The following is a 15,251-nucleotide window of genomic DNA, read 5'->3' as shown; positions in this document are numbered from 1 at the left end:
ACTGAACATTAATTACACAATTGGAACACAAACCTGCACCTGGTCATAAAATACAGCAGGAGATTGTTAGGGGTGAGATAAACTGAAAGGCTGTCTGTGTTGTAGAGATGGGCTGGAGGAAGAGAACTTCTGCATACTAAGCATTAAAACATCTTGGCAGGCTTTCCTTTTTTTAATGCTCCTAAAAGAGCATTATTTTCTCCTATGGGAATAAGATTGAGTTTAAGCTGGTGCTTAAAAAGAAATCAAAAATTCAAAAATTAATTGAACCCACATTTTTTAAAAAGAATTTAAGTTTAACCATTGTCTTCATTATTTACCACTGAATACAATTTATAAATTTATATTTATCTCAGTTAACCTACGCAAACTTCAGTTTGAGATAACATGATAGTTATCAAACAATTATTTTATAAATATTAACCTTTAAAATGACTTGTCTGTCAAACAACAAAAACAAACAGATCCAAACATTGTTTTATTTTAAATAAGCATAAAAAGCATGACAAAACAAAACCCTAGATTTCCACATGTGATACAATTGTACAAATTATATTTCTTTACCAACACAGTGATATACAGCTAAAGTTTTCATACACGCTATAAGCATTTTATAAAAAAAAATATCTACATTGTAAATTGAACTTACTGTTTTCCATTCAGGTTATGTGTACCTGAATCTATCTTTATGTATCTTAAAGTTATCCAACACATTGTTTATAAATAACCTTTTGAACTCGGTCATTTGTGTTAAGGGTTGCCTGGGAGTGTGTTTACATTTGGTCGGGAGTGTTTAAGGAAGTCGGATGAGGAACCAACAGAAACACAAACCTATATAGTATGATGACAAGGACAGAAGCCTTTTGTATTCCTGTTTTGTATACACACTACAAAAATACCTTCAAACAGACAAAGACCAAGAGAAAAACAGCTACAAAATACTTTAACAGGAATACTTATCGCTGCATTATTTAAAAAAATAGACCTTGTTTCCATGCCCTCTCCCTGTATTTTAAAAAAATATTTTGTATTGGTCCTTGTGTCAGTGTCTTTACCAATCCGCAGTACAATCTGAACTGCATAACTTTCCAAACACCTACAAGATGTACAACTCATTTTCAAATCCAGCACAAGCAGCAATTCTTTGTTTGTCTAAATAACAATGAAATAGTCTGACAGGTGACATGAGTTGTTCATGACCTGTTAAATGTGGGTTTAGCATTTATAAATTAGCGTTTATGAAATTAGAGGGACCACACAGTTTACCGACAAGGGTACTGTTCAAAAGAGGGGTTTAAGAAATCTCGTAGGGCCACCAGAATTGTTACTCTTGAGCTTCTTTGCCCGTCATTTTGTAGATCTCTGTGGGTCCATCCACATGTGTGATGGTAGTGGTTAGTTGTATGTCTTCACCACTGTTTCCACCCTGATCACCAACTGTAAATGGAAAAATAAAGATGATTATAAACCACTAACAGTTCATCAAGACATAATAGGAACAGCTGAAGACAAAGCATAACATTTCAGAATGATTCCGCAAAACAAACATTCAAGAGGAGGATAAAGGATCAGTTGCAAAACTTAAGGCTTCAAGTAGGCTAAATTCAAAGAAAAATGAAAAGAAAATACAAAAGAAGAAACGTACCTGGTTACCATTTCTAATCTACTCCTCTACATAGACTATTCTGCTATATTTGTATATAAACATAAGTTCTCCATTGTGTGTTTGTTACTATTGGTGCACAAACAATACACTTGAATCTCTCAGTTTCATGAAACCATGCTCTTCATTAGATTGCCTAAGACATAAGCACAGACCGATTTACAGCGTGATGAAAGGAAGATGCAATAAAAAGCGCTTATTTAAATCAAACATCTAAATAGTGATATAAACAGTATAAATGAATACAGGATAAAGAAAAGTGCCAGCTCTTTTGCAATTAATTTGCCGGTGTTATGTAAATTATTTTTATGTGGTCTGGAAAATGTCACTAATCACACAGCTGAGGCGACACTCACGGTTTACCACTTGGCACAGAACACCTTCATTTTACACTCATAAAACAAAGTATAAAATAGTCCAAGTTAAAACGAAACCCACAAAGGTCAAATGCCATTTGGGCACAAAACCAGTACAGAAAGTTTTGAGGATAACGACAAGACTGAGATAGATTGTTTTCATTACACCAGTTCTGGTAGGAAGCCTGGTCTACATAAAAGACACCCACTGCTGCCAAAGAGGCCCATTTCCCCAAAGAGAAAAATCTCAATCTCCTCCATTTCCTGGCATCAAGATATCACTGTATGAAATGAGCTTGTCTTAACACAAACTGAACTATAATGTGTTTCTGGGTGAATGTATAGCTGTACTGTACACTTTTTCCCTGCAGACATGAATTCATGTATTAAAAAAAATTTCAGTGCATTACAAGACAAGTAAATTGTAGATGTAAAACGCATTTTTACACATGCTTTTTCCATTACAGAACCCATGAATCATGCATCCGTTTTAAAACTGAGTGGTTTTGGGTGTGCCTTTAAATGCTCAGACTCCTTTTGCCTGAAAACCAAATAATTCACATGCTAGGCAAGATAGTACATTTCCCTCAGCAAAAAGAAAAACATGTATAACATACATTACAGCATTAGTTAGCCACCAAAAAATAAATAGTGCATGTTTTGTGACTGTTCGGTTACCGTACACAAAATATGAGTACTGTATTAACAAACATGAATAATTCTATGAACTTACAGAGTTTTTGTTTATACTTTAACTGTAATCACTGCTACAGTTATAACTACAGTACAGTGTTAAGAGCATAAATCAAACAATATAACAAACAAATATCTGAGTGTACAAAGCGTCAGTATGTAGACTGTGTGTGTGAAGTGTTGACGGGAGTCTTACCGCTTGATTGGCCATCCCCATAACGTTTGTGAGACGGTGCATACAGAAACATAAGGGCAAACACATAGAGGTTCCACATGCCATAAATGCCAGTAAAGAATGCACTATTGACTTGAACGGTGTACCCGCCCCAGTGCCAATGTCCTTCATTTACCTACCAACACAAAACACATCCAAAACAGCTCTTAGACATTTAGATTCTTAGATATTGTATTGGAAGGTCCAATCCACAAATACCTTTAATGTAACATTTTGTAGAAAGCAGAGGGTATTAATACCTGGCTTATGATGAAGAAAATAACAGTCATTGCAGCACATGCCAGCGTGACCAACATCAGAAACTTAAACCGGAAGATCAGGCCCTAAATTAGAGATGATAAACAAACATTACACACATCCAGTCAGGACTCATGTCACCTGTAATGTCACTGTGATGAACACAAGGTTAGTGTTCTGACATTCATTGAATCTTGGTTGTTTTTGTGTTAAGGTTTTCCACTTGCCTCATAGTGCAGCCGACGCGCCTTTGTCATAGCAGGTAAGGCTGACCTTTTCCCGCCAACATTTCTGAACACCTGGAATACCATGAAGCACAGGAACAGAAAGTAGAGACATGCGCAGATTCCAGCCACAATGATGAAGGCCATCTGTATCAGCCTTAGTCAAGGTGAGTTTTCTTATTAATTTCAGTTTTAATTGCACAAAAGCACTCAAATATATAGTTATGTTGTTTAAAAGAGGGTTGAGATATGATATGGGCAAAATCTATTAAATGTGAGCTGTTTTTGGTAAGGCTGCAAAAGCACTCTTTTGTTAAAAGAAAGGATACAGCCAGCTCTGTCCCAACATCTGATGCCCAAATACTGTAAAAGGGATTTTTTAGCTGTACTCCTCTGTAGAGAAAAGAAATTTTTTTTTATTCAGCACTACAAATCTTATGGACTGTGACAAATCCATATGCCAAGAATGTAGGAATGGCAACACTGGCTCACCTCTCACACATGTCAAAGATAAAGAGGCAGAAGGACCCAAACACAATGGGTCCAACTTGTTTCCAGTACACGGACAAACGATTTCTTTCTGTTTGGTCCTTGATTGAGAAAAACAACAAAATATTAGATAACATTGCGGTTGTCATAATTAATGCATGAAATGGTTCAATCACATTGTTATTTCTTTTTTGCTAGAGTGTTAAAAAACAAGATTTTACCTTTTTGTACTTTTTTTTAAATAAGCAATAATATTCAAGCATTTTGTGGTCAACTGAAAAACGTTATCTGAAGAGTTCCATTTTTTATCATGAGGCCGTTTACACAGGACGGTTTTCAACTAAAAACAGAAAACTTTTTATGAGTTTTGGCTGTTCATTTACACGACAACAGTGTTTTGGGGGACTGAAAAAGCAAGTTTTTGAAAACAACACCATTATCGCTTCCGAGTAAACACTTTTGAGAGAGGCCTCTCAACATTGCGTGAAACATTAGGAGAATACAGAAATTAAAATGGAACGAACCGCCGCATACCCTCAGAATCTTTCTCCTTCACTTTACTTTGTATGCTGTTACGGATACACCCAGGAGAAGAGGAAGAACTAGGATCCCTCTGCTATGCCTAATGTTCCGGGCCCATCGTCCAGCAGGAGCGGAGCGGAAGTCTGCGGCTATGCGCACATTACCCTGTCGAGTAGGCGATTGCAGCGCACTTGGGTTTTCGCCTCCTATGAATGCAGGAGAGTGCAGGACGAGGCGCTTCGTCCCTTGTGCTTCTACAAGGAACAATAGCAGTCCATCCCAGGATGACCCTGGGTGCTGAATAGAAGAGAACGGCTACTTGGTCCAGTTTCAGCGCAGGCCACCCCCATTCAATGGCGTGGTGCCATCCGTAGTCTCCCCAAAAAGATAGACAATCAGGTGATAGAAGTTGTTCCCCCGGGCGAGATGGAGAGCGGCCATTTACAGACGTTATTTTGTCTTCCCAAAAAGAGATGGAGGTTTCCAGCCAATTTTGGACTCAAGGCCCAACTACTACCTTCTTTCAAGATGCCACTAAAACAGATCCGCCTTGACAGGTGCAGATTCGGCCTAGGGACTGGTTTATTTCAGTGGATCTGAAGGACGCATACTTTTATGTTCAGAAAGCCCCTCTCCTTGCAAGATATGCTTGATTTGAGAGTGTGCTTAGAATCGTGATTCACGCTCACCTGTGCCCAGAGCGCATACAAAATATGTCGGCTCTGAGCCTTTTCAGTCTGGGGCACTCTATAGGGCTAAAGTTTTTCAGAGACTTTTGGGGCTGATGGCGAGGTATGCCACCTCCGTCTGCGGTTCACACGGCCCTTCCAGCTCTGGCTGAGGGAGGGTTACGGTTACAGACAGGTTTTTAAATGCTCTGAAGCTGTGGCGCAACACCGACATATATGACCGTGGCATCCAGTTGGGTCTGATCACCGGGCAGAAAGTGATTATGACAGACACGTCTTTGACGGGATGGTTTGCCCTGTGCGACGTCGTTCCAGCCTCGGGCTCCAGGTCGGAGAAGCAGTGGCATGTTAACAGCTTAGAGCTAAGAGCAGTTTTGGCTCAGGGGATTCCCCGCACACTTGATCTGTGATTAAGCAGGGAGAGCACTGGGTTCCACTCTAAATGTTGCTCTCACAGCGTGATTTTATACGGTTCCACTAGCGTTTCACGCAATGTTGAGAGACCTCAGACGTGTTCGTGTGCTCAGATTGTTGCGCTGTACATTCACAATCAAAAGATTCTGAGGGTATGCACGCCATACTATGTAGTATTTAGGGGCAGTGACCTCACCCTAAGTGCAGTCTTGACAGACAATTGCCCAGTTTTCATTTCTTCTGGTGTTGTGCAATAAGGCTTCAGTAATGGTTTTGAGAAGGGGATTCCCCTAGCATTTCACGCAATGTCTTGTTCCCTTCCCTCTTATAGCACAACAGCACCGTCCACTGGCCTGGCAACCATATTACAGCGTTTTTACTCGTTTTCCCAGATCCATGTAAGGGCCGATCGTTTTGATAACTTTTACGTGCATACGACAGCGTTTTCATAAACACAAAGAAAAAGCTTTTCCGTTTTTATCATGTAAACATACTCAAAATATAAATTGTAACTTGACATATTAATGTAAGACAAGTAGCAGAAGTACCAGAACTTAATTTCAGAGCCCCTAGTGATGCCAACCGAAATTGCAAAAACAGTTTACGCATAACTAGTTTACGCTTTTAGGGCCAGATTTACTAAACAGGGCAATAAAAAACAGGGCAATTTAAAAAAAGTGCAGCTGGAAGTGGAAATTTCTGTGGGTAATTTACTAATGAGGCGCAAATTAAATCGTATTCATTCCCATAATGACCAGCGCAATCTCCTAAGAGCAGCAAAAATCAGCGCAGGGTTTAAGACATGCTTTTTTGGCTGTTCAATAAAGCCACAAATACCTGTTCAATGACAGGCGCAAACCTTAGTAAATCATGTTTTGTGTGGTTCATTTAAATATTCCCCTCCCATATAGTTTTTGTCTGAAGAGGAAACTCCGACAAATGCACATACAATAAGGTCAGTCGCAAAAACAGCTTTGTCCACACACTTTCTCACTGCATGTCTTAGTAAATACGGACAGTAGTTTTTTTCTGTAGTAAATCTGGCACATTGCCTCTATAATAAGAGAAAAGTATTTTAATATCACTACAATTGATTGGTTGCTAAATTCTGTGGAGAATAAAATGCATTGACTTTAAGCATACGCAGACATGAGAAAGACTCTTACCATAAGATGTTCTCCACAGAAGATGATCCAAAAGGAAAGCAGCATGGCATAGAAGATGCCTTGACGGATGTCACCAAACAACAGCATCCAAGTCCAATCAAAGCCAACTGAGAACCATTCTACTGGAATATTGATGAAGGTCATGGAGATACCTAGAGCAAAGATAATCCTGAAAACATAAATTATTATACAATAAATATATCAACTCTTGAAATCACTTTAACAACTGAACCTAAATGTTAAAACATAGTCAAAATATAAAAATGGCTCAAACTGATTTGGCATTATGCTGTTCTTTGTTCTTTTGTGTTTAAAAGCATGCATGCTAGGACAGGCTAAAATTGGTGAGACTGAGTTAGAGAGTGTAATCTGACTTCAAAAGCGTGAATCGCATTCCATCCTGCCAGAACGTCTCGGCATGTTTAATGATGAGGGTAGAGAAAGACCATATTGTGTTGGAATGCCAAGAATGCGATGCGAGTTTAACTCCTGTGGGGTATGTTTGTATCATCTGCTAAAAATTAAGTAAAATTCGACCAATTCAAAAGAACCTTAAGAATAAGGAAAAAATGTGCTCTTAAACATCAAAGGCACAAAAAGCTAACTGGATGGTAGAATCCATAATATAAACAAAAATTAGCTGCTGTCCAGAGACTAGTGTCACTCTCACATTTTAACTGTTGTGTATCATGGTCACTGTCAACTCTGTTGACATGAAATGTTATTTTGGCATCATTCCAAAAACAAGAAAGCCAGCAGGGAGCCCATGTTATACATTCTTGGGCTTGTCTATGGGGTATAAAAAGGGTTCTGATTTCCATTTTGCACTCTAGTGGAAAAGCTATGGAGGTCAACTCGTCAAGGCTTTTACAACGTAAAAAAATAATCATCCATGTGACTAGAATAAGAGCTTTTTTGAGCTTCTGGGACAGCTAGTGTCCAGAAGGTGTGGGATGTATGGGGTTGTGCTGTACGTGTGAACTGTAATGGGCGAAAATCCACTCACATTACATTTACGCATTTTGCAGACATCTTATCCAAAACAACTTACATTGCATTGTACTATACATTTGTTTCTGACTATGTGCAATCCACTGGGATCAAACCCATGACCATGCGTTGCTAGCGGCATGGTCTAACCACTGAGCCACAGGAAAGGATTCCACATAACAATTAATCCAGACAAAACATTCCACTCCTGTGTTGTATCTTCTGACCTAGCAATAGTTTCATTTAATCCAAAGAAGTGACAAGCAAAGCCTTACTTCTCCAGTAGAACTGGTGGTCTGGTCATTTGGGTGATTCTTTTCCAGTACCAGATCATGATGATGAGGATGCTGGGAGTGAGGAACGTCTTCATAGCAAACCACACCTTTGTGAATCCACCATTCTGATGAATGCCCTGGAAAGCCACACATGAAGAGAAGCATTAAAACGATATCAAGACAAACACATTAAGGGCACTTAATAGATGGGCATGATTATTTGTTGAGAGTTAAATAAGAGTAAGTTAAACATTAGGGAAGACTAAGAGATGAGAGAGTCCAGACGTCTTTGTGTAACCATTTCCCTGTCCAGAAATGTGTGCCAAATGCAACAAGCCAGGACAGGGCCAAAATCTTTGTACATGAGCTAATTTCAAAGTAGTAATTTATGACTTGCATCCTCAACCTGTATTTGTCTAAAAACAGTACAGTTTGAAGACTCACCACTAGTCGGATGTCTTTGATTTCTCCAATCCCAATGTTGACTTTTTTACGTTCGTTGACGGGCAGTCTGATATTGAGAAGATAGTACTTGTGGGAAACGCTGCCGACCTCCATGAAGGGCAAAAGGTCACATTCATAGTAGCGCCCGTCATTTTCAGGGGTCTGAGAATCAAAATACTTTGGGGTAAATTTGGGATTTTGAAGAGAGTTCAAGCCGCTGTTGACTGGAATGAGGTTACAGCGTTTACCTTAGAAGTGGTGAAATTGCAGTTCAGTTTGCGATGCTCTATGGAGTGGGCCATCTCAGTCCACGCACCCATAAGGTCATCCCTATAGGCCAGACGAACATCCATTGTAGCCATAGCTCCATCCTCTACAAACACACAAAGACTTATTTCAGTTTGGATTATTACAAAGATGCAGTCAGGTAAGTGAATTGTCACATCCATAACAGTACATATTATCATAAAGGGGAACACAAAATATATAAAAATATATTAACTATTTAAACTACTTTATCTTCAATTAAGAGCTATCCTTCTTTTGTTGGGTATTTGCTTCTGGTTTGTATTTTAATTCACATAAATTCTACAAAGTATGGTGTTTATTTAAAAATGTGCGTCCTTTATTCACATCCATAACACATACTTTTTCCACTCTTTTAAAATAAAATTACTGAAATTGGATGTCTATATTCTATCATCAGGGGTTAAGTTAGACATAAAAAGATTCAATATACTGGTAATAAATATATTAATACATTCTCTTAAAATTTATTTATATTTCAAGTTTTGACTGAAACTGTCACATCCACAATGCTGGAATTTCCCATATTAAGCATATTTCAGTGAGAACAATAAAAAAATAAAACCGTAACAGTATCTTACAGAAACCTAAAAATGTAAATGAGGTCGTTTATTTACAAACACGTTTTTTGAACTTTTTAAGGCTGTTTCATGCAGCATAAAAGCAATGTCAACATTCATAATTCTCCATATTTTACACAGAAATCCAGTCATGTGGTTCCAGACTGATATAAATGTAATGACAGAATCATATTTTGGATGAACTTTAAAATGTTTATTTTGGGTGATGAAATTAGTGCCTGTTGACTGAAGGACAGCAGTGGACTTTTTCTATTAAAGGCCAAACAGACATATAACATGAGATGCATGACAGACATTCTCGTGAATAACTCTATTGTCAATTGCTAAATATAGCACAAGGTAACCCATGAGCCATCCAACCTATGATCACCCCATTCCAATAAATCAAAAGCTCACACACAAAGCAGTCCAAAAAGATTTCAGTCAACTTTAGCGCGTAGTTTTATGCAACTGCATACACTCTTGCAAAAAAGGGGTTAAACGTTGCCATATTTCCTCTGAATGTTGGGAAAGCAGCGATAGCCGAGAAAGATCGCTTTGCACAGCTCTGTGTGTTCCACTTCACCTCCCTAAAGTGATTCTTGTATTATGAAACAAGCTGGAAAGCACTAAAGAGAATTCCTGGACATAGAGGTTTTACGGAGGGAGGGCACTAGGAAAAGAGGGAGTGCAGCAGACATTATTAGCCCGGTCCTCTCTCCTCCAGTGTGTCTACGACAGCCCCCACATACAGACGGCTGTGCCAAAGAGCTTTGAAAGACGGCTTAGCACACACAAACATTCCGCCCGGGCGCAGCACACATCACCCCGGCGACTAAGCCATTTCAACAGCTGTGTTATTGCTGGAGACTGGCCAAACTGTGCTGCTGTAGCCAGAGACACATTGAAAGCGAGAACCAAAGGCACCCCATTGAATATGAAGCACAGGAGCTTTTGATCTTGGTGACAGTCATGTGATCCATCAGAAAAGCCTGAATTTACACTAAATCGGGGAAAATATTGTGGTGAGAACAACATGGGTAGACAGATAAAAATCCAAAAATTTATTTAAATTCTTAGTTTGTTGTTAATGAACCAGAATAGAAAACAAAGTTGTATTTTTTGGTGAACAATCACTTTAATAACAGAAACGGTAAAGTTTATTTACACTTTGCAGAGTATCTCGCTCTCAGGAGAATTTATGTGCTGTTCTTTTCCCGCTATATCCTCTAATATCTTTATTTAGCCCCATTTTAACCCTTTCTGCTCAGCGCGCGCGGCTTCTCTCTGTCCAAAGACGTGTCGCATGAAGAGCAGCAAACACGTGCTTATTTTAACAACACTAGTGAAGACACGCAGAGCAGGTAAATGGACACACAACAGTAAACAAAATGCAGCGAATATTAAAGCATTTGTATCCGTCAGTCTGTTTACGGTTTTTTTCTTATATGTCTCCAACCTTTCAACCAGATTTGTGATATTTTATTAACCATAACGTTTTCATCTACATTTAGCATTAGCAGAGAGCATTTAAACAGTTGTGACCCTGTGAAAATCCAGACTATCGTCTCATAATTGAATTTATTATTATTCAAGCATTAATTACTCTAAGATTTTGGTATTATTCAGTCGATATTGAATATATGATTATATATATATATATATATATATATATTTACAAATATGAATTATCAGGCTTCTATTAAGAGGGAATTCCCCTAGGTTCAAATAAATGGCCTGAAAAAAGATCATATCTTTTATACAGTTTATCCAACTGGGCTAAATTGATTAAATATTTATTTGTTTTCAAAGAACATTGTCCGGACCTCCGTTTGGAAGAAATTATAAAGACTAGACCTCTTGGAAGTTTAATTGAATACCCCTGCTGTAGGATATTGCTCAGGATGCAGCATGCACTGAGATAAACAGCTGGCAGTAGATCGAAGGCTTGTGGTAAACATCTAACATCTGGCTGAGGAGGCTCTTCAAGGTAATCCACCATCTGCCGCACAACTTCAAACGGTACAAAAAGTGTCTTTAAGTATGAAATACACAATTAATAACACGCATATCTGTGGTAAACATTTGGTAAAAATGTGCATTTATAGAAGAGATCAAGGTGTCAAACAATCGCATTTAAGTGGACACTTTGTTTTTACATAGAATGCTCAACCACGTGCTTTGGGATGGAGAAGATTATGGCAGGACCAAGGGAACTTCTACACTAGCAGTTAATGCTTTAAAAACTCCTCCTACATTTCTCAAGACAGCCAGCAATGGCCCTCCTGTTGCTAAAAGGAGCTGACGTTCCGATCACTTTCCCATACTGCTCTAGCTCGACAATGGCTCTTCATTAGTGGCCAGTGTTATCCGCTTACTCTTTCTTTGAACGGGCAAACTTGGAGACGTTCCAGAGCGCCACCCTCCCACAACCAGATAATATTAAATGGCAACATTACTACGCAAGTCCAGACAACAGCACTGAACCCTTCAGGTTCAAACAAAGACACAACGTTTCCAACTAAAAAGGGAAACTTTTTATGCATATTGCCTGTTTATGAATGAATTAATGAATGTCTATTGACAAGGTAAAACCTATCGCGTCCTACAAGACTGTGTTACTGTGCTACTTTTCGCCAGCAAAGTGTAGATTTACCACACCACTATGACCAGTTCTGACATATTATTTACATAAGCCAAAAAAGGCTTTTCAAAAGTACTTTGGGGTTAATCCTAGGTATGCGTTTGTGCACAGACATGAGGTTTTTCTTTACAAAGTGCCTGTTACAACCAGACCGGCATGTATGATAAAGCATTTTTACTTGTGTTTACTTCTTGGATCTGTATAAATGCAGATCATTTTGACAGCATCCCTATCATGTGTAAGTGAAACAATGTTAAAAATAAAAAGGAAAATCCCAGTCTGTTTGCTACATCATTGTACACATACTCTAAAATGGAATGAAACCAAATGGCAGGTTTCACTGTATCCTCCAATTGTCAGGACCAAAGCATGGAGAAGATCCCCCCTACCTGCATGGTGACTAAATCCTTATTGAGGTGCCTCAGGCTCCAGCCACAACAAAGACAAAACAGACCATCCATCAGTGTTAGTCCTCTCACAGCATGTGAGAAATCCAATCTACTTCTGGGCGAATAAAAAGGGAAATTCCTCTGTGTGTTCATGCAACTGCTTCAATCCTCTCAGGATAATAGAAATACTCTCTTAAGCTTGAATAAGCGATGCAAGCACACAATATGTATTTTCTTGGACAGAAATCACACTATCAAACGCGCACATTTTTATTACTCACCAATCTGGTTATGCAATTTGAAGGCAATGTCAAACTGAAGGATGACCAGCATGAACTGGAACCAAGGACTCATCTCTCGGTGAGGTAAAGGAATGTGGACTGCAAACACAATGTTATTGGCCTCGATTCTCTTGGCCGTGGCCTCTTCAAAGTCTTTGATCTTACTGCACTGGTCCGGACCCCAAGGCATAAACCATTCATCCTTCTGGCTGGTCTTTACAGCGTCCACGCACTTGGTGGCCAGGTAGGGGACGGCTGTGGTGGGGCTCGGAGCTGTAGAGAGAGAATGGATCATCATCAGCTTGAGAACTTATTACTTGTATTGGTTCACACATATGTTTGTGATAGCTTTGAATAAATCTCACAAACTAGGGAAACTTTTTTTTGAGTCCAAGACGTTTGAGTCACATAAAGCCATGAGTAACAATGTTCCCACTTTAAATCAAAGTTTAAACTGTTTGAAAATCATTTTCACGTTTATTCTTAATGTGATGATTTATGTACATTTTATAAACAATTCACACGTTCGAGTTTATGAAGTGAACCAAAAACAATACATACGGCCACAAAACTAGCGAGAAGGCAAAACAATCGGGCTGTGTTTGCAATAAAGCACCAAGGCCGATAAAATGAAAACAAGACTTAAAGTGACCCTTGCAATGAGGGGGTCATTAGCACGAGATGGTAAGGACATATTTCCTCTGTTATTCAGGAGACTGGTGCTGGTTGTTTAACTTTGAATTAGCAGACCCCTTTCTGGCTTAGTGAGGACATCTGAAGTTTGTAAATGACCAGGAAGTGAGAGATAATGTGAACCAGCCTATGGCTTCAGGACACAAGCCAGATTAACACAAACCAATGCAACCACGTTTATAAAAAAACAGCCAACGTAAGTATTTAATGGAGCAATAGCTAATCTGAAATCATAAAAAAATTTTTATCTGAAATATATTTTTTATAGGGTTAAAGCCTCTCCAAGTAAATAAAATTAGCTGCACTACATATCTCAGTGTTCAATTATTCATTAACCCACAATCCTGGGAACAAACACTCTTCAAAACTCCAAAACAACAGTGGCCTTTCGGCATGGTGACCTCACGTCGTGTTTAAGATGTCCAATAACAGGCAGAACAGTGCGCGTCTACTCAATTACCCAGACTGCCACCAGCCAGCAGGCAAACACAAAAGAATCTCTCTCTTCATTAAATCAATCTCAGGCAAGACGGGCCAAAACCAGCCAATTTATCAGCAGTCGCTCCACATTCCGAGAGACAGACAAAAATGGCAATCATGAGGAATGTACAAAGTGGAAAACGATAAAAATAGCTTTCTTTAATGTTTCTGATGTGCCACAAGCTACATGGAAAGAGATATTAAAGACACAAGATGGAGGGGAACTGTCTGAGGGAGAGAAAAAAAAAATCACAAGGTAGTTTTTAGAGAAGAGCCTGTGGATAACACAGACACAGAGAGGCACATAAGAGAGGGGGTGGTGGGCATGTTGTCTGTTCAGATGTAAGATCAAAGAAAGTTTAAGAGATGCACCTCATTTAACCCTTTATTGGCTGATGTGAAGTGGAATGGTTGCTTTCAAAGAAGACTATTAGACTGGCACTAGATTATCCAACTGACTAGTTCATTTAACTAAAATTAGCCAACTAAAGTTTATAATGGACAACATATAGTTGCTACCAAATAAGTTATGAGTGGAAGACAAACACCAGGTTTTGTAATATTAGAAGGGTAAACTAATAAACATAATACTCATTATCTTAGAATGTGAGTGAGAGGTCTTGTCTTGACTTGAAACTACACCGAGCGACAAACTCTCGCATGTTCAAATTTAGGCTTTAGTGGGTTCAAGCAATCCTTAAAATGTTTTTCGCCTCGTTTCCTCTAGGCATCTGAGACTCGGGACAAAACAAAGGCGCAAAAGTAAAGAGCGAAAACAACGTGAAATCAGCAACACAAAGACTGCAGTCGACGCGGTGAAAATAAGCGCCCATCTTTGACACTACTGTAACAAAGCGATTCCGCAACTTTTCACTCCATTCCAGAGCGATCTCCCTTCTTTGATGTTGTTTAGCAAGACTCTTGTTGTTCAAAACTAGATCCAATACCCGCGCTGTATGCAGTATTTAAACTATAAATATCTCGCCGGATTTATAAAACTACTCACCAATCAGTCCTCCGACCATAAAGGAGAACGCCTGGAATAAAAGCAGAATGACTCCCACAATCACCAACTTTTTGGTGCTCATATTCTCTATTATTGCTCCAGCCATTTTCAACGCGTCTCTTTTGGCGGTGCGATGTGATAAAATGAAAGGAAAATCACGGCATCCAGGTGAACCAGTGCGCTATCCGAGATTGGAAGCACGCACGGGCTGCGTCTCAAACCTTGGTGAGCTGCCTGCGTTGCGCTCTTGATAGGGAACGATCACGTGACCCGAGCAGACCGTGTGAGAAGACTGTCGGTGACGTCACACAGGGCTGAGGGTGCAGGTCAGCCATGCCTCCTAGATGTCTATACGGATTTGAGCTTTTATAAGGTATTACAAAACCCAAGGCTTTTCCAATTTGCTGTAACACTTCAGCTCAAAACATAAGATTTTCTATGTTTTTTATTTCCTACAAATCACGTTCACTTTAATAATGTGGTAAAATGATCAAA

The 15,251-nt window shown here is 39.1% G+C and overlaps 1 protein-coding gene across 2 annotated transcripts; it reads right to left on the bottom strand.

Annotated features, from left to right (window-relative positions):
• Positions 1 to 459: 459 nt before the first annotated feature.
• Positions 460 to 15,097, bottom strand: wls (Wnt ligand secretion mediator). 2 transcript variants are annotated; one of them, XM_079452977.1, is made up of 13 exons: positions 14,757 to 15,001; positions 12,743 to 12,850; positions 12,578 to 12,676; positions 8,646 to 8,770; positions 8,398 to 8,559; positions 7,954 to 8,090; positions 6,689 to 6,857; positions 3,901 to 3,998; positions 3,738 to 3,801; positions 3,412 to 3,555; positions 3,187 to 3,270; positions 2,909 to 3,062; positions 460 to 1,437 (listed from the first exon to the last, which is right to left on the bottom strand). In XM_079452977.1, the coding sequence occupies exons 1-13, from the start codon at positions 14,860 to 14,862 to the stop codon at positions 1,325 to 1,327; spliced, it is 1,563 nt and encodes a 520-aa protein (XP_079309103.1). In that variant the 5' UTR covers positions 14,863 to 15,001; the 3' UTR covers positions 460 to 1,324. The 2 variants fall into 2 exon arrangements, with proteins under 2 accessions (XP_079309103.1, XP_079309102.1); XM_079452976.1 differs by having other exon boundaries at positions 12,578 to 12,850; positions 14,757 to 15,097.
• Between the last annotated feature and the right edge of the window lie 154 nt (positions 15,098 to 15,251).

Source organism: Barbatula barbatula (assembly GCF_947034865.1).
Source record: "Barbatula barbatula genome assembly, chromosome: 3".
In the NCBI taxonomy this organism is placed as follows: domain Eukaryota; kingdom Metazoa; phylum Chordata; class Actinopteri; order Cypriniformes; family Nemacheilidae; genus Barbatula; species Barbatula barbatula.
This window is presented reverse-complemented; position numbering and strand designations above follow the sequence as displayed.